Source organism: Carettochelys insculpta, chromosome 2, assembly GCF_033958435.1.
Source record: "Carettochelys insculpta isolate YL-2023 chromosome 2, ASM3395843v1, whole genome shotgun sequence".
NCBI classification, from domain to species: domain Eukaryota; kingdom Metazoa; phylum Chordata; order Testudines; family Carettochelyidae; genus Carettochelys; species Carettochelys insculpta.
In genome coordinates, this window is record NC_134138.1 from 204,411,220 (window position 1) to 204,433,342 (window position 22,123).

The window sequence follows — 22,123 nt, forward strand, 5'->3', positions numbered from 1 at the left end:
GAGGATTTATTTAAATCAATTCTTCCTGAATATCTGAAGATCCACTGTCTTGCCAGTATGCCTCCAAAACTCAAGATGCGTTCAGAATCACTACACTAAACTTATCTCCTTTTATTTTTCAATCTAGTTTTCAATTATTTACAATTTTGAGTCGTCATAACAAACTATTCCATCTAAATAGCAACAAAATTATTAATGGGTATTTACTTTTAAATCTCCCCTATAAACTTGAAAATATATTTTAATTTTGTTAGCTACGTTATCAGATAACCTTTAACACTGAAATAAAATAATTGCCTTTGTAATTATGCAAATTATTCACTTAAGAGTCTACGAGTAAATGGAAAGGTACATAGAGAGGTTCCACTTTTAAGTGCTACAAGCTATCTTGGAATTCAGACATTAAAGAATCTATTTCTTTAAATTTGTTAGTTATGTTTTCAATACACTCCCCAGCCTTGAAAGGTATCCCATCAATAATAATACAATCTTCTTGGGTGTAGTTTTCCACTGGGCTTCCTTCAGTACTCTCTGTGCTGCATTTAGTTACCTGAAAAGCAAATACACATTTTCTAGATATTAAACTTTAAAACAACATTAAGCAGTATGCTTTGTTACCAAGTTCAGTCAACATGTAAATCCATACTGCAAATATACATAAAAGTCCCATCATAAGGAAAGTATGAATTTGCCTGAACATACATAGGTGCTGAAACCAGGGGTTGTGGTGGTATGGCAGCACTCTCTGTCTTGAAGTGGTTTCCATCAGATACAGGGTGTCTTCAGTGGGTTTTAGCACCCTTTCCTCTCCATCCCCACTTATAATAACTATTCCTGCACCACTATATACTTTTCTGTAAAGGTAAAGCAGCTGGAGGAATATCATGGTAAGTCTACATGGGCAGCATGCATAAACCAGGAGTACAAATTTATAGCATTCCAGTGGGCCATATACTTAGGCTATGTCTACACAGTGCTTCCCCCAGCACCACTGCTGGCAGAGTTACGCAAAATGAGCTTTTTGGGATTGCAAATGGCGTCCTGAACCTCATCGCCATAGCCCCACAAGAGTTCAGCGTTGGCATAAGGGGGTGCCGGCACTGCAGAGGCCATGTGGATGTGCCTCTGCTGGCTAAACTCCTCTCTGTCGCCAGTGCCTTATGCTTCAAATGTTTGAGGCATAAAGGACTGGCAACAGATGGGGGATTTAGCAGGCAGAGGCACATCCACATGGCCTCTGCAGTGCTGGCATCCCCTTCTGCCGATGCCGAACTCTGGCGGGGCTATGGTAATGAGTTTTGGGGGTATGCAAATGGCAAGCCATTTGCAATCCCGAGAAGCTCATTTTGCATAGCTCTGCTGGCAGTGATGCTGGAGGCAGCTCTGTGCAGACCCACACTAACTGTTCATGTGAATCTTCCTGATGCACAGTAAAAGTTCCCTAGTCCCTTTGACACACGGCTGCTTCAGGTCATAGGACGCCAATGCACTCAAGAAAAATTTTAGTGCCCTTGGACATTTATTAGGCTGCATCTACACTAGCACTTCTTTCGAAAGATTTTTTGAAAGAAGGGGGCTCTTTCAAAAGATCCTGCAGAGCATCTACAAGCAAAAAGTGTTCTTTCGAATGTAAATTGAAAGAATTCAGTGCTCCTTTTGAAATTGCTCTTCCTTTCATGTTTCAGGAGGCTGCACCTACACTAGCAAGTTCTTTTGAAAGTTTTTTTGAAACACAAAAAACATTCTTTCAGAGGCAAATCGAAAGAATGTGGCACTCTTTTCTCAATCACTCTTCCTTTTCCAGGAAGAGTGCCCAAAAGCATCTTTAGAAAGAAAATGCATGTAGACGCCCTGCAGGTCCCTTCTTTCGAAAGAACAGTCTTCATTTTTGATCCTTGACCCATTCTTTTGAAAGGAGGGGGGGGCTGCGTGGATGCTCTCTTTCAAAAGAGCAGATCTCTCTTTTGATCCACTTTTTTATGTGTGGTTGGACTCTTTCGAAAGTTCTTTCAGAAAATATCTTCTGTAGAGCTTCTTTTGAAAGATCTCTGTAGTGTAGACATAGACAGAGTGCCCCCTTTCAAAAGCGTCTTTCAAAAAAAAACATGTGTAGACGTTCTGCAGGCCCTTTTTTTTTTTTTTTTGAAAGAGCAGTCCTCATGGGGCCTGATTTTTCTATACCTGGCCTGTTCATTTGAAAGAGTGGGGGCTGTGTGGAAACTCTTTTTTGAAAGAGCAGAATACTCTTTTTTTTAATCTGCTTTTTTGTGCATGGATGCACTCTTTCAAAAGAAGTTCTTTTGGAAAAGAGCTGCTGGAAGGGCTTCTTTTGAAAGAACTCTGTAGTGAATATGTAGCCTTAGTGCAAGACATGCTAGAGCGCTGTAGGTTTACACCATAATTTACTGCACAGTGAGTCTTCCTGTACGTGTGCCCTTAAGAAGGAACATCTCTTCTATATATTATCATTTTACTGAGACCATAATATGTAAAGTTTTAATGTAAAAACCACTTTCTATCAAGAATATTCTGAAGTGTTTCTCAAATTGAAGGGAAACAATGCCACCCTACACTGTGCAAGGATACATTATCAAACTATGGTTCAAAGACTCTGAGATGAATGAATGTGTCAGTGCACAGTACACATTCTCTTCAATTGCAGACACCACAAAGCCTCTCTAATCACTTACCCAGAAAATGTAATTCTGGGTAGGAGATATGGATCCATAAACTCAATGGGTTCTTCAATCTCCATGTTATAAGAGATGGAACCAAGTATTTTGATTGGCTGAACTTACTGTTTAGATAATTCTCCATAATGAATGGTCCCTCCAGAGAGTTGCTTTCAAAGTTGACATCATATGTGAATAAAACACTGTTGCATATTAACCATAGCAGTAAATCTGCTCAACAATCAAGAAATAGAACTGTCTAACCCGACAAAAACACATAAACTAATAACTTATTGATTAAATGTAAGAATACTGTTATCCATCAGCTCTCCCTAGCTGCGTCTACACGTGCACGCTACTTCGAAGTAGCGGCACTAACTTCGAAATAGCGCCCGTTGCGGCTACACGCGTCGGGCGCTATTTCGAAGTTAACTTCGACGTTAGGCGGCGAGACGTCGAAGTCGCTAACCTCATGAGGGGATCGGAATAGCACCCTACTTCGACGTTCAACGTCGAAGTAGGGACCGTGTAGACGATCCGCGTCCCGCAACGTCGAAATTGTGGGGTCCTCCATGGCAGCCATCAGCTGGGGGGTTGAGAGACGCTGTCTCTCCAGCCCGTGCGGGGCTCTATGGTCAGTGTGTGCAGCAGCCCTTAGCCCAGGGCTTCTGGCTGCTGCTGCTGCAGCGGGGGATTCATGCTGCATGCACAGGGTCTGCAACTCGTTGTCGGCTCTGTGTATCTTGTGCTGTTTAGTGCAAGTGTGTCTGGGAGGGGCCCTTTAAGGGAGCGTCTGGCTGTTGAGTCCGCCCTGTGACCCTGTCTGCAGCTCTGCCTGGCACCCTTATTTCGATGTGTGCTACAGTGGCGTGTAGACGTTCCCTCGCTGCGCCTATTTCGATGTGGTGCTGCGCAACGTCGATGTTGAACATCGACGTTGCCAGCCCTGGAGGACGTGTAGACGTTATTCATCGAAATAGCCTATTTCGATGTCGCCACATCGAAATAGGCTACTTCGATGTAGGCTTCACGTGTAGACGTAGCCCCTAAGAGGGAAGAAAACATTGCAACATTATTGAGCAATTACCTCCTGAAAGAAGGAGATGAAATTATACAGAATGGAATGAACTTATGGACCCATGTTCCACTCGGAAAAAAAATTTCCAGGTAAGAGACAAATTTTCTCATTCTCATTTTAAGAGATGGGTCATAATTTCAGGAATCATGAAATTTTTGTAACGGTACAGATCCAACACTAGACTGGTCCTGAACAAGGGAATTTGCTGGATCATAGGTGGTTCCCTGTTATCAGCCACTTGGACTGCTTGGCTCCACTTCCAGCTGAATGAGAAGCCTGCTTCTTGCCCCAGCTGGGCTGCCTGCTTGGCTTTTCCAGCTCCCAGCCCTGTCATGGCTGCCATGGCCCCCGCTCCCAGCCCTGCCAGAGTGGCTCTATAAGAGCTAAAGACCAGGGGCTGTGACCACAGCAGCAAGGCTGGGACCTGCAGCCATGGCAGGGCTGGGAGCCAGGCCTCCGCTCCTGTCACATGGCTCACCAGTTCATTGGCCATGACCCCGATCTGCTGCCAGGTTCCTTAGCCTTAGCAGTGGTTCCCTGACCAATGCAGGGCCACTGCTCCCCAGTCCTGGCTGCAGCAGCTCCTCTGTCATTCCCCAACCTCGCCAGCAGCTCCCCCACTACTGCAGGGCTGCTGGTCCCCAGGCCCAGTGGCAACTCCCCAGACCCAGCTGTGGCTCTGTGGCTGGGCTGCCACTTCTAGCTAGCCCCTGCTCTGGGGCCACCAGACTCTCTGCTCAAGCAACTTCTCTGGTCCTGCCAGACCACAGATGTTGCTGGACAAGAGAGCACCAGATTTCAGAAGTTCAACATGTCCTACCAATCCACCCTATCATTACCAATTGTTGACTTGGCTAAGAGTGAGCTATGGCTAAGAGCAAGCCAAAATTCTGCCAAATTCTGCTTCACCCAACTGAAGTTTATTAATCATAAAGAAATTAGCCAATGTATTCGGAGACACCCAAGTCCTACAAAACTGTACAGATAGTGCACTGGACTGAATGTCTCATGAAGCTACTATTATCTTCTTGGAATGGGCTTTAAACTTGAATGAGAGGGTAATCCCTTAGCATTCCTTGGAAACCTCTCCTGCCCCCAATATACATTGCAATGGAGGACCAGGAAGCTTTTCGCTACTTAGCTATGTACTGAATTACAATGAACAAAGTGGAGGATTTATTGAATGATTTTGTACTGTAAACATAAAATCTTAATTTGCCTTCTCAACATCTAAGTAAGACAAGCACTTCCGTTGGATGGTCTGGATTTGGGCAAAAAGAGGGGAGCAAAATTTCCTGGGATTAGGGGAAGAAAGATAGTACCTTAGGAATGGATGATGGGTCTGTCCGTCAAACCATCATTTCATTATAGGAGAAAATGTAATTTCTAGTGAGAAATAACCAAGACCCTTCATATGGGTGCTATAGCCACTAGAAAGGAGACCTTAATTGTCAGGAAATATAGTGACACTTTAGAGACAGGGACAAAAATTGAACCCCTCTCCAAGTGTTGCTTTTCTAAAGGTCTGGGATATGTGGTCCAACTCTGTCTGGTGGAGACAGCATTCCACCTTTTGAGGCTGAGCCAATCTGTTATGGAATTGTTTCCCTTTTATAACAACAGCTAGATCTGACTTCCACCTGTAATGAACTGAACCTTGTGCCCACCCCCCACTTATTTATATATGCTAGGGCAGACATGCTGACTCTGAATACAAGTACGTGTCTGGCATTTCATTGGGGTAGGAGTGCCTGAAGGACTAGGTGAATATGAAGTTCGGAGCAGTTTATAATGTAATGAGACTCCATATGTGACCGTGGTCTTGCATCATATTGAAATGTATAAGCTTCCCATCCCTTCAAGCTGGTATCTATCATTATTTTGTTTCTTGGTGGATACTGCCTGTGAATCTTGTCAGATTTAACCTCCATATGAGAGAAGTTTTACTGTGGAAGAACTCTTACAGTGTGTAAGTTGGAACTGTGAATGTGAGTAGGGAAACTCAGTAGGTATAGGCCAGGCACCTTAGATGAAATTTTGCCCACAAGAGTAAGTGTATGCAAGAAATTAAATGACTAAAAGTCATAATAGGACTTTCATGAAAGAACACAGAATAGGAAAAATCTTTTATATTTGGTCAAGTATCCACGTTTATCTTTTACTGGAGAAAGAGGCTATGCAGAGTGTGGGTCCAGCCAAATCCCCAGTTGTGCTACTGTCTGTCTACAGATGCACTGGCTTTTCTCCAATTTAAATACGTGTTGCTAAAGAATGGGTACAGTCAGTTGTGTGTCTGATTTCTATAGGAAGGGAACGCTTATCAGAAAATTAATGAAAAAAGGGTACCGATGCCCCCGTTTCTCACAGCACCCAAGAAGGGGTTTTGTACTCCATTTGCATAATACCATAGGAAACATAAGGTACTGTCTGTGGCCACAAGGAAAAGAATGTGAGCAATATGCTGCCTTCTTATCCTTTGAGTGATAATTGCTATGGTGGGCATGAGTGGGGTCCATTTTGAACATGTGGAAGTGAATCTACTTGTTGAGAAGTATCAGAGGAGTAGCCAAGTTAATCTGTACCTTCAAAAGCAACAAAACGACATGTGGCACCTTATAGACTAACAGATAATTTGGAGCATAAGTGTTCACAGGCAAAGACCTGCTTTGTCAGATGCATGATCAGGGGTTCCAGAGGATGGTTTAAAGAGGGTCTGGCTTGGCCCTGAGTGTGCCTTCCCTTCCCAGCAGAGACCTACTCCCTGCTACACAGTTTACTGCACCCTATTAAGCCAGAGACTAAGTAGTCCAGTGACATTGTGGAAATCCTGGGGTCACATTATGCCCACAAACTATTGGTAATTGCAGAAAGGTACAAATTCCACAAAACAGACCAAAAAGAAAGAGAAATACTTGCACAATTTGTAGAATTTTGTACACTGTGAATTTAAGGAGATATTCAATGAAGCCATATATGACAGGTTAGTGTGTGTATACAGAACCACACCCCACAGAAGGCCATTGATATTGCGGTCTCCAGGTAATTGGCCACATGGGAAGCACAACACCTCAGAGCACCCCCTAGGATGCATAAGGGGTCCCAAAACCTTATCCGCAAGAGAGTAGGGAGCCAGGAATGTTACCACTGTGGTCATAAGAATGCTGGTGTAAGGACCTAGTGTGTCAGCAGTGTGGGAAAACAGGACACATTGGGTGCATCTGTAAACAGAAAAAAAAAAAGGAACCTGCAGTCTGGCAGAACAAAAAGGAAAATCTGCATACCCTTGAGCAGACTCAGAATAATCAAGGTGACATCCAATCTGAAGAAGTTCCACTCCATGTTTTGTGCTTAGCAGCAGGCTCGTATGAATACTTGGTCACATCATTTTTGGATGTCAAACCTGTACGCATGGAACTGGACACTCTTGCAGCAGTTTCACTGGTATCAGACACTATATAAAGAAAAGCTAAAACACCTGTCACTAAAGGCAACAAACATCATTCTAAAGACATATACAGGAGAAGCTGTACCCCTGTTGTGCACTACTGATATTAAGTTGGAACTCAGTAGGCAGACTACTGAATTTCCATTGTTTGCGTTAAGGCCATTACCCAGCCTTAATGGGTAGATCATGGCTTTGGAAGATCCAGCTGGGCAGAAGTGCACAGGATGACTAGAGAAGAAACAGGTCTGACCAACCTATTAAAGAAATACGCTGCTGTTTTTGGAGTGGATCTGGGAAATATGAGGGGAATCACCATGAAATTGAACGTTAAACCTGAAAGCCAACCAAAATACCTGAAAGCCAGAACTGTGCCGGATCCCATCAGGCCAAAAGTTGAAGCAAAGTCAAAAATAGAGTCCTAATAACAGTTACCCATAGCCCATGGGCAACTCCAATCATTCCAATATTGAACAAAGATGGCTCCTTTCAGATTTGCAGAGATTTTAAGGTCATTGTTAATCCAGTGTTGTGTGAGGAGCCATACCCTCTTTCCCATGTCAATGACCTCTTTGCAGGCCTGGCTGGGGGACAAATGTTCAGCAAGATTGATTTAAGACAAGTATATTTACAGATGCATATTGATGTGAAGTCCCAAGAGCTGTTGACAATTGTGACACATAAAGGACTTTATCGTTACTGTCACTTAAACTTCAGAATAATGTCTACCCCAGCTTTGCTCCTATCTTGACGATATCCTGGTCACTGGTAGGAATGAGGAGGATCAAATTAAGAACATATAGGCTACCCTACAAAGAATGGAAAAGTATGGCCTATGAATCCACAAAGATAAGCGTGTATTCTTTCAGCCCCGTTTTGAATATTTGGCACATCATTGAAACTACTGGCCTTACTATGGTCCATGAAAAAGTTACGGCTATTGTGGGGGCTCCATCCCCTTGAAATGTTAGTCAATTTCACTCATTTCTAGGACTATTGAACTATTATAGAAAGTATATCTCACAGTTAGCCACACTGCTAAAACCACTTCATGAACTCTTGGGCCTGGAAGTGGACTGAACCGTGTGGTGTTGCATTTAACAAAATTAAATGTGTATTGGTAAACTTGGAGGTCCTGATGCATTTTGATCCATCCTTATCTTTACAGGTGACCTGTGATGCCTGTCCACATGGAGTGGGAGCAGTGTTGTCATGCATTATGCCTTCTGGAGAAAAGAGACAACTTGCTTTTCTTCCCACACTTTAAGCAGGGCAGAAACTAACTATGCACAGATTAAGCATGAACTACTGGGAATCGTTTTTGAGATTCAGACAATTCATCAGTACTCTTTCGATGGAAATTTACACTTCTCACTGACCTCTCACTTTAATTTTTGGTCCACACACTTGTATTCTGCCATTGGCTGCTAGTCATATGCACTGATGGGCATTGTTGCTTTCTGGACATATATATGAAATCAGATATTGGAAATCCACACTGCATTGCAATACAGATGGTCTCTCAAGGTTGCCTTTGCCAGTCAAACATCAAGATATTGGCCAGAAGGAAATCTACTTTGAAGAGGTAGAGAACACACCCATCACTGCTGCTCAAGAGAACTTATGTTGACCCCGTACTGTCCCAAGTTATAGACCCAATGATGCATGGAATATCTCTACAGGACTCTGAGGTCTTACCTGACTTTGTTCCCTACATGTCCAGGAGGACAGAGTTATTGATCTATTCTGGGTCCTTGTTGTGGTGAATGCGTGCCATTCTTCTAACACTACTGAGACCACATACATTAGAACTGTTACATTTAGGTCACTGTGGCAGAGTGCACATAAAAGAAATTGTGCAAAGCTATTTTTGGTGGCCTGGCTTAGATTGTGCCATTGAAGTGCAAGCAAGAGCTTGTATTTCATGTCAGGGTGTAAGAAATGTACCCCAGTTGGCATTGCTGTACCCATGGGACTGTCCTGAAAAACCATGGCATAGTATTCACATTGATTTTGCTGGCCAATTTGAAGGAAGAATGTCCTTGGTAGTGGTAGATGCCCATTATAAATGCCCAGAAGTCTCTATAATGCTGTCCAACACCGTTGAGCATAATACCCAAAAACTGTGGAATCTTTAGCTGTTTTGGTCTGCCAGAACAACTTAATAACGGTCTGCAGTTCATCTCTCAGGGGTTTGGAAATTTTATTAAAGCAAACGGGATTCATCACATCACATGAGCACTGTATTGTCCATCCATCAATGGATTAGCTGAAAGGTTTGTGCAGACAATGAAACAAGCTTTGAAATTGGTCAGGGACAGCCACTCATTCAAAAGCATCAGGACACCTTCTTTTCATTCTATGGAAACAAACCTCATGCTACAACCAAGTGTCTCTGGACTTTCTAAATGATGGGATATCAGCTGTGCACTTGCTTTGATTTGCTGAAACTTTTTGAACCACAACAAATTGTGCAATGTCAACAGTAAGGCCAAGTCATCAGTCATTCAACAAGGGCAAAAGACCAAATCTTTAGCCCCGGACAGCTGTTTTTGGCTTGGGACTATTCTTCTGGAGCTAAATGGGTCCTTGCTGCCATCATCACTTAAACAAGACCTGTTTCCTACACTGTCCAGACAGCAGAGTATCTCATCTGGTGGCAGCATGTAGATCAGCTGTTTCCAGATTATGCCTGTCCCCAAGAAACATCTCCATTTGAGTTGCCGGACCTCACCACTACCAGTGAGATACCGAGTCAATAGTCGCCTGTTCCTGAGTCTCCTCTTCCATTGGTGTCTGTGGCAAACACACACACCCTTCCTGGTCAGGTTGACTCGAAAGCCTCATCCATTTACGCTTCAAGTCCTGAGCCCACAGTCAAGTCTGCACTCATAACACCTTTGGGTGTAAGAATACCAGATGTGCTCTAATCTACCTAGGGAAAGAAGGCCTCCTCAGTGGCTGGATCCTTAGTTAAGGCTAACCCACAGTATTGGGGCAAAATAATCCCAGGGGTTAGCTAGGAACTGAGGAAGTCTACCCTCATTCCCTAACTTAAAGTTTGTTCTATTAAGGGGACATTCTTATTAAAGGGTGAAGAAGATGTTGTGTATTGAGTTGTTCTAATGATAGATTTTTGTGTACTGCATTGTCAAATTAAATGAGTTAGATTGTTAGGGGGTTAGCCCATCTGGTTTTGGTTCATTCTACCTTGTAGTGTGTGATGGAAGAAATGGAAAATTTGTAACTGCAGCACTCTGTGTTCAAGCGATTTCTTCCTAAACTCAGTGCCTCCAGACAATATAATAGGTAGTCAATGATATATTTATATTTTTAAAAAGCTGTACAGGTTTCTGCAAAGAAAAAATAGCATGATTCTCTAAATTCTTAGAGGATAAAGGAGAACCATTTTACATGGTTTACTGAGAGTTCCAAAAAGCCTTTAACAAAGTCCTCAAAAGAAGCTACAGGAAATTCTTTTTCATCTGGCAGTCCCAGGACCAAGAAGTTGCCAGAAATTCAAATATTCTGGATAATAGAGAGGTATAGCTAGCAATGCATAACACTAAAGAAAAATAAGATTCAACATTAAGAAACAAACAAAAATGTATTCAGAGTGCTTTATTTACCAACAACAGTAGTATTGTGCACTGTAAACTTATACTGTATTTGCTGTATTTATTTGTATTTACTTTCACTATATTGCACTTACGGAAAACATAACTAAAATTTACTTATGGTTAAAATGCCAGTTATTTGAGAGTTCCAGATGATAGAATGCTGGATATGAAAGAGTTTACTGTACTAAAGAAGCTAAGTAGTTACCAAGTTAAAACCAAAGTACTGTCATAAATCAAAACGTAGCTAGGAGACAGAAAGTAAAAAGTAAGATTATATGGCCAATTTTTGATCATTGCAAAAAGTTATCAGTGGTGTTCCTTAAAGTTCTATGCAAGGTCTTATGTCAACATATTTAGCAATTATCTAGAAAGCTGCAGTGGGAAGTGAGGTAGCAACATTTCTAGATAACAAAAATTTTAGTCAGGACTAGAAGGGAACTTCAGGACTATGGGGAACTTCAGAGAGGCCTACAAAAGCAGCATTATCCATTTCAAAGGGGATATCAAAGAATTAGAGGGGGCTCAGAGAAAAGTGGCGAAAATGATCAAGGTCTATCAAGAACAGAGATTGCAAAGATTGCAAATGTTTACCTTAGAAAGGAAACAAATGATCAGACACACAGTAAAAATAGGTAAAACAATGAATGCTGTGGCGAATGCAGATCAGAAATTTCTATTCTCCTTGGCCGTGGCCACACTTGCAGCTCATTTCGAAATAATTTTCGAAATGAGGGGCAATTTCGAAATGAGCAGAACGGCTACCCCGCAATTGCTCATTTCAACATTAAGTTCAAAATTAAAAGGCATTCATTTCGAAATCGTTATTCCACTCCCGTTTTGGGAATAACACCTCATTGCGATGTTAATTTTGAAATTAAATGTGTGTAACCGCTCCCTGGATGCCATTTCAAAATGAAAAGTCCTCCACAGAACCGGCCCCTCCCACCAGCAGCCAGAGCTCTATGGCTGTCAGCCGCAGGTGCCTTAAAGCTGCAGGGACACAGAAACCCCATGCAGGAAGCTGAGTGTGTGCTGGCAGCCATAGGAGCACGAGGTGGTCAGATGACACTCCCTAGCACCCCCAGAAAGTGACACCCCACTGTGGCCGGACCGATGGCCAGCAGCCAAGACCCCCAGGATCCTTGTGGAGCCAAGGGGTCCAGGCGGCAGGGCTCCCAGGGCTCTTGGTAGCCCCCAAAGAGGAGGGGGATCCTCTGGCTGGAAGCTGAAGTCCAGGACCTGCTGGCTGTCTGTGGGGAGGAGGACAGAGGGGTGGAACAGAAACGCAGAGGCCTTCGCCCGCCTCACCAGCAACCTCACTGCAAGGGGCCACCCCTCCGGACCCCTGCCCAGATCTGCTCCAAAGTGAAGGAGCTATGGCAGGGCTATGCCCGAGCAAGAGACTCAGCCAGACAGTCAGGGGCAGTGCCAGCCACCTGCCCCTACTTCAGGGAGCTCCATCAGCTGCTGGGACCCAGGGAGGCTGTACCACTCGAAGAGACCCTGGACACGGTGGAGCCAGAGGGGCAGGAAGAGGAGCCCCAGCCAGGACCCTCGATGCCTACCCCCCACTGCAGACCCCAAAGTAGCTGCTGGCACTGCGGACAGTGACAGTGGGAGTGAGGGACCACTGTGCATGGCCCAGCTCTCTGAGGGCCCTAGCCAGGCTACCTCCACCCGGGCCTCCCCTGAACCACCCAAGGAACCCTCAGGTAAAACCGGGCGTGGGGTGCACTGGTCATACAGGGGAGGGGGCAGTCCCTGACACAGTCAGTACAGGCCTGGGCACACGGTCACAGGCCATGGACCGAGGGATGGCCAGCATCGCTGCCGGGTGGGGCCCACATGGGGCCATGGGCTGCCATGAGGTCAGAAGCCTGGGAGGGCTGGGGCAACCACTCTAATGGCCCCACGTTGATGGACCCCACAGAAGACAGGCTGCTCCAGAGCCCCTCACCACAAGCAGGGTGGGATGGCGGTGGGGACAAGGCCGCTGGCCCATGGTACCCAGGCTCGTGAATAGTGAGGCACCACCCTCTCACCGTATGTCTTCGCAGTCTCGGCATCTGCCAGCCACCCCAGTCCCCTGGACGTGCTCAGGAGCCCCACAGCAACAGAGGAGGGTAAAGGGGCAACACCTCCCTGGACTGGGTGCCGTGGTGGGAGGAGCCACCACTGCAGCTGGGCAGATGATCTGGCAGCAGCCCACACGGCTGCATGGCGGGAGCAGAAGCACTTGCTGCGGGAATGGCTCTCCATGGAGTGGGCAGCCTTGGACCAGGTGGCCGGGTATCTCCACACCCTGACCCAGGCTGGTGCCAACCACCTGGCCCAGCCGCTCGCTCCATGGATGGCCTTTCCTGCAGCACCCCCCTCTGTCCCAGCCCCCACTTCCTCCCTGGTACTCTCCTTCTCCCCACCACCTCCCTCTGCCCCAGCCTCCCCCTCTTCCCCGCACCCCCGCCCCAGCCGCTCCCTCTTCCCCACCACCCCGTCTCCCTCAGCTCCTCCCTGTTCCCCAGTCCCCCCCGTGCCCTTTCTGTCCCCCCGGCCCTTGCAGCTCTGCCCCCAGCCAACATGACTCCAGCTGAGCGGCGGGAGCTGGTGCGCTGGCTGTGGCCAGGTGAGCCCTGCCCATCTGTGGCTCCCCACCACAAGTCCAAGCCCCTAGATACCCAGTCCAGCCCTACCTCCCTGTTCCACCTGCCCCATCTGAGGGTGGTTGCAGCTCCAGGGGCCGTCGTGGCTGACCAGCCACTCTGACAGAGGATTGAGGCCCCCCACCTCCCCATGTATATAGTTCACCCCGGTCCCCCATGTAAATAGTTCCCCCACCCCGTAAATAGTCACACGTTCTTTCTGTTCCAAACATAGCACTTGAATTTATTTAATGGTGTATGTGTCCTGCCTCGGGTGGGGATGGCAAGGGTGGTGCTGGTGAGGCAGGTGTGAGAACCAGGGCGGGGGGTTGCATAGAGTGACTGTGGCCAGGTCATGGGGACACCTGGGCAAAGGACTCCCAGAGGGCCTCCTGCACACGCACCCCGTCCCGGTTCACCTGGTGACACGGGACCGCACCTGGCTGCTCATAGTGCGGCACGGCCTCGGCTGCCCAGTGTGCCACAAAGAGCTCCTGCTTGCTCTCCACAAGGTTGTGCAGTGCACAGCAGGCACCCACGACTGCAGGCACACTGGGCAGACCTACCTCCAGGCGCATCAGGAGGCACATGAAACGTGCCTTCAGACGGCCGAATGCCCGCTGCACGGTGTTCCTGGAGTGGTTGAGGCGTGCATTGAAGGGGTCCTGGCTTTCATTGGTGTGTCCCGTGTAAGGGCGCATTAGCCAGGGCTCGAGTGGGTAGGCAGCATCCGCGATGATGTATGGGGCATGGTCATGTCCCCCACTGGCAGCTCCCGTGGGGGGATGTAGGAGCCCTCTGCCATCCTGCGGGCATCCACGAGGGCTTGGAGGACGACAAAGTGGTAGCCCTTGTGGTTGATGTACTGTCCCTGGCTGTGTGGTAGGTCTGGATGGTGATGTGGGTGCTGTCCAATGCACTGATGCAGTTGGGGAATACCAGCTGTGGGAAGTCGGCTATGGCAGTGTCCACGTCCCCAAGGTGGATCAGGCAGCGCAGGAGGATCCTGTTGATGGCAGTTACAACCTGTAGGGTAGAGGGCACAGGCGCCCGTGGGTGTGTGGTAACATATGGGATCCCCACTCCCCGGGACACCACTCCCCGGGGCCCCGCTCCCTGGGAATGCCCTCCGTTGGACTCCCCCCTCCCAGGGACCCCCCTCCCCAGGAACCAACCTTGGGTGTGTGGCCTCGGGTGCCTTACCTCCAGGAGGATGACCCCGACGGTGGCCTTCCCCACACCGAATTGGTGGCCAACCAAGCAGCTGCTGTCCAGGGTGGCCAACTTCCACGGAGTGATGGCCACTCGTTTCTCCAGGGGGAGCGCGGGCCGCATGCGGGTGTCCTGGTGGCGAAGTGCTGGTGCCAGCCAATGGCACAGCTCCATGAAGGTGGCCCGAGTCATCTGGAAGTTACAGACCCACTGGTTGTCTCACTCTCCTAAGATGATGTCGTCCCACCATTCTCCACTGGTGGGGTACCGCCAGAGGCGACAGCAGGGCTGGAACAGGGGGTGCTCCGGATGCAGCGTGGGGGGAGCCTGCAGGAAGTTGGCTGTGTGTCTGGCAGCACGTAGCCTCATATGGCATGCTGTCAGGATGGCCATCAGGCTGGCCACGATGTCCAAGGTGTCCCCGTCAGTGAAGTGCTGCGGGTCCATGGCAGGCAGTGGTGTGGTGGCTAACCAAGGCTCTGTTGAGTGCTGTGCTGGAGGTCGCATGCTGCAAGCAGCCAGGGTCCTAAGCATGGGGTCATGTGGGGATGTGTTTGGGAGGCGCCCTTTAAGGGGTTGGCTCGCCCATGCTCCAGGAAGGGCATGTCGGCCATTCGACCCTGCCCTCACCATTTCCTGCACTGTTAGTTCAAAATGAAGCTGTGGCTGTGTAGCTGCTCCATTTTGAAATGACTGGGAGTCATTTCAATGTTGCAGATCGCAACATTGATCTGCATTTCGTGTGTAGTTGCTTCCATGCCACTTATTTCGAAATAACGGATAGGGATAAGCCATTTCGAAATCACTCTTTAGTGTGGCCACAGCCCTTGTGTCATAATAAAAGAACAATGGAGATAATCAGTGAGATTAAAAAGTGAAAATTCAAAATCAAGAAAAGGAAGTACTTTGTAAAACTAATCTCTGGAACTCATTGGAATAGGAAGAAGTTGAGGTCAAGAACATAAGATAGAAAAAGACTGGTTATTTATGTGGCTATGAGAATACCCAAAGTTTTTATAAGTAATCATAAAAAGTTTGGAAAGAATATTAAATTTTGTGCTTCAGAGACTAAGTCAATCTCCAGAATCAGGATGAGACCTGGTACCTGATTCGCAATGGTATTTAGGTACCTAACGATGTAGATAGGCATCTGGAATGCATTTACAAAAGCACCTAAACAGGCAGGGTAGGAATTAGATAGCTAATCTACTTAGGTGCTTTTGTAAACACCCACTGAGATTTGTATCGTTAGGTGCCAAAATACCTTTCTAATCTGGTTCCTAATAGAGAGGGCAAATTATCTCACATTGGCCCTTTACAGGATTCTTACATGTTCCTCTGAAGCACCTGGTAGGTCGAGGTCACTATCAACATTCAGGTGATTGGACTGGAACTAGATGGACCTCTGGTCAATTCCTATGGTTCTAAGAAATAGTTGTCAAGATGGGAGACACTGGGGGACATCATCTTCTATTTGCAGTAGTATGGAGTGATTATTTTAGTTGAGGGTTGGGGAGACTAACTTAAGGCTATTTATAGCCAACCAGGCAAATCCCTCCCTACCCATGTCATGCAACAGTTCTGCTGAGTCTTTGTAAACAGGACAGAGGAAGTTAGAGGGGGTGGCAACTCCAAGCTTCCAGATTTCACATACAAAGCCTATTAATATTGGTCTCATATATGGGAGACCATTTGACTACAGTATGACTTTATTGCAAGAATGAATAGGAGAAATGTTGCAAGGGAAAAGCCCTTGTATGTAAACAAATGATTTTGTAATTGTCAAGAACAAACTAAACAGGTAAATTTAGAGGGACAGTTTATGTCTAAACTGAATATACTTGAAAATTTTCCTATCACAGCAGTTGTTCTCTGGAGCTTTCATTAAATACACATTGCAAAACTCACATGGCAAATTCCCACAAGGATACACAAATAATTGCACACTGTATCCCCATGAAGTACAAAGTTTCTAAAGAAAAAAAAGGACATGGTGAGGCTCAACTGGGAATTTTTGCCTCAGAGCAACCATATCCCAATTCCTTGCATACAGAATTTGGCCAAGTAAAAGGCTATGTGAGGCACTAGGCATATCCCACCATTCTAAGTACAAACCAGTACACACTTTTCTCAGAAGAGGAACCAATAAATATGTCATTATCACTTCCAAAACCATTTCGACCTAAAGCTTATCTTAATCTTGCACATGGAATCAAAACTTAGTAAACAAAGCCCAGCAAAGGGAAACTAAGGCTATATCTACAATATGAGATAAATTTGAATTTAAGGCAGTTAGATTGATATTACCATGTGACTGTCTTCACTGTAAATATCATTATCTTGATTTAGGGAGCACTAATATTGATATAATAAAATCTTCGGTACCTGCTGGGTGCAGCGTTAAGTTCAAATTTAAAAGTTTGAATAAAGGCCAGTGTTGAAATGCCACGTCTTAAAATCAAATTTATTAGCCTCCTGTATGTAACCCACAATGCCCCACAGTGCTCCGCTCTGGCTGCTGCTCCCCAGGTGACTCTGGCTGCTAAGCTATGCTGTTTTCAACTAAAGGACAATCTGATACACAGTAACACTGGTGAGATCATACCCCACACCTCTCCAAAAGAGAATGGGGTGTGCAGAACCCCCAATAGTATCCACATAAGAGTTGTGTCTATGTTCCTCTTGCATGCTGATGGAACTATGAGAAGACTGGACAAAGCTGAATTAGGACACCAGCTCAAGCTGAAAACACCAATAAATGAAGAGCATTCATCATAAATGCTAGGGTTGTCATATAAGTGATACTTGGAGACAAAGTCCATAGATATGGTTAACTGACAGCTGAGTACTTGAGGCAGGTCCTAAAATGATTGGACAAAGCTAATAGTATAAATGAATCCTTTGATTGCTGTGACAATAACTGAAAACTGCAGATAGTGCAGGACAGGATCTAAAGATTGGATGCAAAAAGCTGAAATAATAGAGTCTAACAGAACTAAACTAACAGAAACAAATCCAAATATTTCAAAGAGGTCATTTTAACATGGCACCATTTCACAGCTCTAAATCATGTCTCATCTTAAGATACATCAAACTTTCAAATTACGAATGACATGTATGCGTGTAGAGAGGATGCATAAAAGTGACCAAACTGGTGGCATCTTCTATTTGCCTACCAAAGTGCAAGAAGTTCCATCCCCAAGAACAATCAGAAATGAGCTGTGTTATGACAGTGAATAAGACAGTTTGAGTGATGGTAAGACTTATTATGAATTCTTAACAGCTCACAATACTTGTAAATTTCCTTCTGAGTTATAAGTCGGAAGCACTGCCACAACAGATTCCAACAAAAGGACTGCAGGTAGTGGACATGGCGATGGAATGACAGGAAGTTCAAGAACATGACAAATTATCTTGATAAGAAGAAGATGGGTAACGTCAGTACAGCAGTGCCAAACTTTCCACGGAATGGATATGGACTTGGACCGCAGTCTAGTGATTGCAAACATCAAGATGAAACTCAAGAGAAAGTATAAGACACAGTTTAAGAAAAGAAGAGATATGGCAAGGCTAGGGGAGGAAGAAATAGGGAATTCATACAGAGCAGCACTCAGAGAGAAGTTTAGGAATGCGGGCACAGAAAGACTTAGATAAGAGAGTTGAAGGGATAGCCATTGCAATAGAAGGGGCAATTAAGCAGACTATTCCAGAAGAAGAGAAGAACAATAAGAAGTGAATTGCACAGGAGACACTGAAGTTGGTCCAAGAGAAGAGAGCAATGAAGATCAGAAGAGATGCTTCCGAGAGGGTGGAACAGCAATATAGGGTGAAATGCAATGAGGTAAGGAAAGTGGCCAGAAAGGATAAGGCAAAATGGTTAGAGTAGCCATGTGAAGATATAGAGAGGTATTATGGTGAGTGTAAGACCAGGAACGTGTAAAAGATGAATATGAATATTAATAGCAAGTGGCAGCTGAAGAAGATGGTGATCAAAGATGAGCTCAGTGTGAGGAGGGATCACTCAGTTGTTTGAGCATTGGCCTGCAAAACCTGGTGTTATGAGCTCAATCCTTGAGGGAACCATTTAGGGAACAGGGGCAAATAGATTAAAAAAAACTGTTAGGGATGGTGATAGGTCCTGGATTGGGGACTGGACTCGATGATTTCTGGAGGTCTCTTCCACTTCAATGAGATAGGTATATTTAACAATGAGGTGCTCATGAACAAGGAGAAAGTTGTGCAGTGATGGATGAGATATTGCACTGCTCTATACAAAGCATAGTTGGACCTGAGTGTCTAAGAGGGACTGATTGAAGAACTGAAAGAAATATCTCTGCCAAACATTGAGAGCAAGGCTGATATTTCGAAGGAGGAAGTAGAAACGGCAGTGAAATGACTAAAGAAGAACAACAGCCCTGGAAATTATAAGATCAAGGGAGACACGATCAAATGCAGCAGAGAAAGTATGATTCAGAAAATACACCAACTATGTAATAGAGCATGTAAAAAAGGGAAGGCATGTAAGGAATGCACAACATCCATGCTAGTGACAATGCACAAGAAAGGAAGTACATTGGAGTGCAAGAACTACAGAATGATTGCCCGAAGAAGTCATCTAGGCAAGGTGCTGATGATGAAACTGATGGAGAGACTGATATTGCTGATAGAAGAACATCTAATGGATGAACAAGCAGAATTCAGTAAAGATAGAAGTACCATACAGGAGACATCAGCACTAAGATTTATAGGAGAGCAAGGCTGATGAAAGAACAAGAACATCTACAACTGCTTTGTTGATTTTCAGAAGGCATTTGACAGTATAGATCATAAAGTGACTTGGGTGGTGTTGGAGTTGTGTGAAGTGGACAGCAGACTGATATGGTTGTTGAAGGCTATAAATGACAATGTGCAGGCAGCGGTGTATACATGCAGAGAGTTAGAAGTTGGTTTAGAACGAGTAAAGGTATGAGACAAAGAGATCTGATGGCACCGAGCATCTTCATCATGCACCTAGAGAGAGCAATGGACAAGATCAAGAAAGAGGTAGAAGGGATATCTGTGCACAGGATGAGAATCAACAACTTGAAGTTTGTGGATGATACAGTTATCATTGAAGAAGGCGAAGAGAAGCTAGCAAGAACAGTGCAGGTGCTAAACAAGGAAGGGAAGCGGTATGGACTGATTAGGAACATGAATAAAACAAAAACAATGGTATTTGGAGACAAGGAAATAGAAAGGAAGGTCGGCGTAGATGGGATCGAACTAGAGAACATAGAGAAGTTCACATATCTGGGGAGCAATATAATGTATGATCGACACTGTAAGAAGAAAATAGCGACTAGAATAGCGAAAGCAAGAGAGAGTTTGAAGGTAAAGGATAAGATCTGGAACAGCAGAGTGATTAACTTAGGAACAAAGCTGAGCATCTTGAAAAACTGTGTATTCAGCAGTATGTTGTACGGATGTAAGACATGGGTTAAAACGAAAGATTCGAAGAGAAGAATATTGATATTCTAGAGGAGTTGTTATAGAAAGATACTGAGAACAGGATGGATGCAGAAGGTCACCAATGAGGAATCATATAGGAAGATACAGCCAAAAGTGAACCTACTGCAGAAGGTTATACAAAGGAAGTTGCAGCTTTTCGGGAATATCTGCAGAATGAACGACAAACGAAAAATCAAGATCCTGATATTCAGCATAATGGATAGTTCAAATAGGAGAGGCAGACCCCACAGAAAATGGGTAGATGATATAGTAGACTGGTGTGGACCTAGTCTACAGAAACTAAGCCACTCTGCATTGGACAGGGAAAGATGGAAGGAAATAGTGTGGGAGGCATCAGACACCAATGGGCACTGAGCCCATAGTTGTTGATGATGATGATGACTGCCACAAGAGTGGCAATCCAACAAGGTAGATAACTCTGGAATACAACAATTCTCTATGTTGGACATTACAGCTTCCTTTCAACTCTGGTCCACGTTACTCAAAGATAAGCCTATAACTTGCCACTGGAACTATAAAATGATGTAAGTGATTTTTATCAATTTCCCATCAGCCCACCATTCCTTCTTTTTTCTTATGGGTCTGTACTTTAGAAGACCAATGGATATGGAGCTTATAGCAGGTGGCTGGAAGGTCTCAGAGGGCTTACCAAGAGTGGCCACACTGGAGAAGGTGGAGCTGGTCCACCGGGATCAGGGCCAAGCTGCCTAGCCCTAGCATCTCCTCACGGGAGTCCAGATCATGGCTTCTGGCCCCAGTGTCTCCTGAGGTGGGAGGCAGAGCTGGGCAGGACTGAGGCAGACCAGTTCTGCAGTCCCAGCCTTAGCTCCTGTTCAAGAAGGTGCCTTCCCACACTCCAGGGGAGGCTGGGGCTCGGCTCCTTGTTAGGAGGCCCTTCCCTAGCCCCACTATCAACTTGGGGATAACTGGCTAGAGCCAGGGACAGGGCTCTTTTCCTTAACCCTGACATAGTAGCAGCAGGGGAGGCAGAGCTGGGATCACAGCTTTTTTCCCTGGCCCAGCAGCAGCAGGAGGGCCAGGATCAGGCTTTGTGGCCGCAGCCTCTCATGAGGCATGGCGGGGAATGCTATTTGTGTGTCGGAGTTGCAGAGAGGCAGCCGGGCTCCCATTGCGTGGTGCTGTGGCCAAGCGCTATGGTGGATGTAGAGGGGCACTTACCTCTCCCAGCAGGGTGGAGAGCCCTGTTCTCCATGTGGCCACTTTTGTTCTGCTGTGGCTGCCCCCAGTGATCACTCTGTAATATAGCTGTTCTCTGCACTTGCTGCCCCCAGTAGTGAGTCTGAAGTACAGTAATCTTTTTCATATCTGACATTCTATTATCCAGAACTCTCCAATAACTGAGATTTTAACCATAAGAAAATTTGAGTTATGTTTTCCATAAGTACAACAAAGTGAGAGTAAATACAAATAAATACATAAAATACAGTATAAGTTCACAGTGTACAATATTACTGTTGTTGGTAATTAAAGTACTCTGAATACATTTTTGTTTGTTTCTCAATATCTAATCTTGTTTAAATTTAGTGTTATACATTGTTAGGTATACCTGCCTATTACCCAGAATAATTGAATATTTGACAACTTCTTCGTCCCATGAATGCTGGATTTGAAAGAGTTCACTGTATGTCATCACTCTCATCGGTGCCCCGTCCTTTAAGTGTTACGGAAAATTCTGGGATTTCAGGCATTTTCCACTTTCCAGGCAAAGCCAAACTCTGACCTTGGTTAAAGTTGGTGGAAGAAAAAGCTGAATACCAAATTTTGCTGCTGTAGATCTTATTAAGTGGAATCCTTGAATAAACATAGCACTGACTGACAGACACATGCACTCTAAAATATATTGTAGATTAATATGTATTTAAGTTTCTTTCTTAAGAACTATCATAAATTCTACTAAAATTACAAATATTTCCAGAAACTAGCTAGTGGCA

General features: G+C 45.3%; 1 protein-coding gene across 1 annotated transcript in view; it reads right to left on the minus strand.

Annotated features, from left to right (window-relative positions):
* Positions 1-376: 376 nt before the first annotated feature.
* ZCWPW2 (zinc finger CW-type and PWWP domain containing 2) overlaps positions 377-22,123 on the minus strand; it is a 95,066-nt gene continuing 73,319 nt past the window's right edge. The window contains exon 8 of the mRNA XM_074986128.1: positions 377-550. Within this exon, the coding sequence (XP_074842229.1) occupies positions 377-550 (174 nt within the window). The remainder of the gene's footprint in view (positions 551-22,123) is intronic.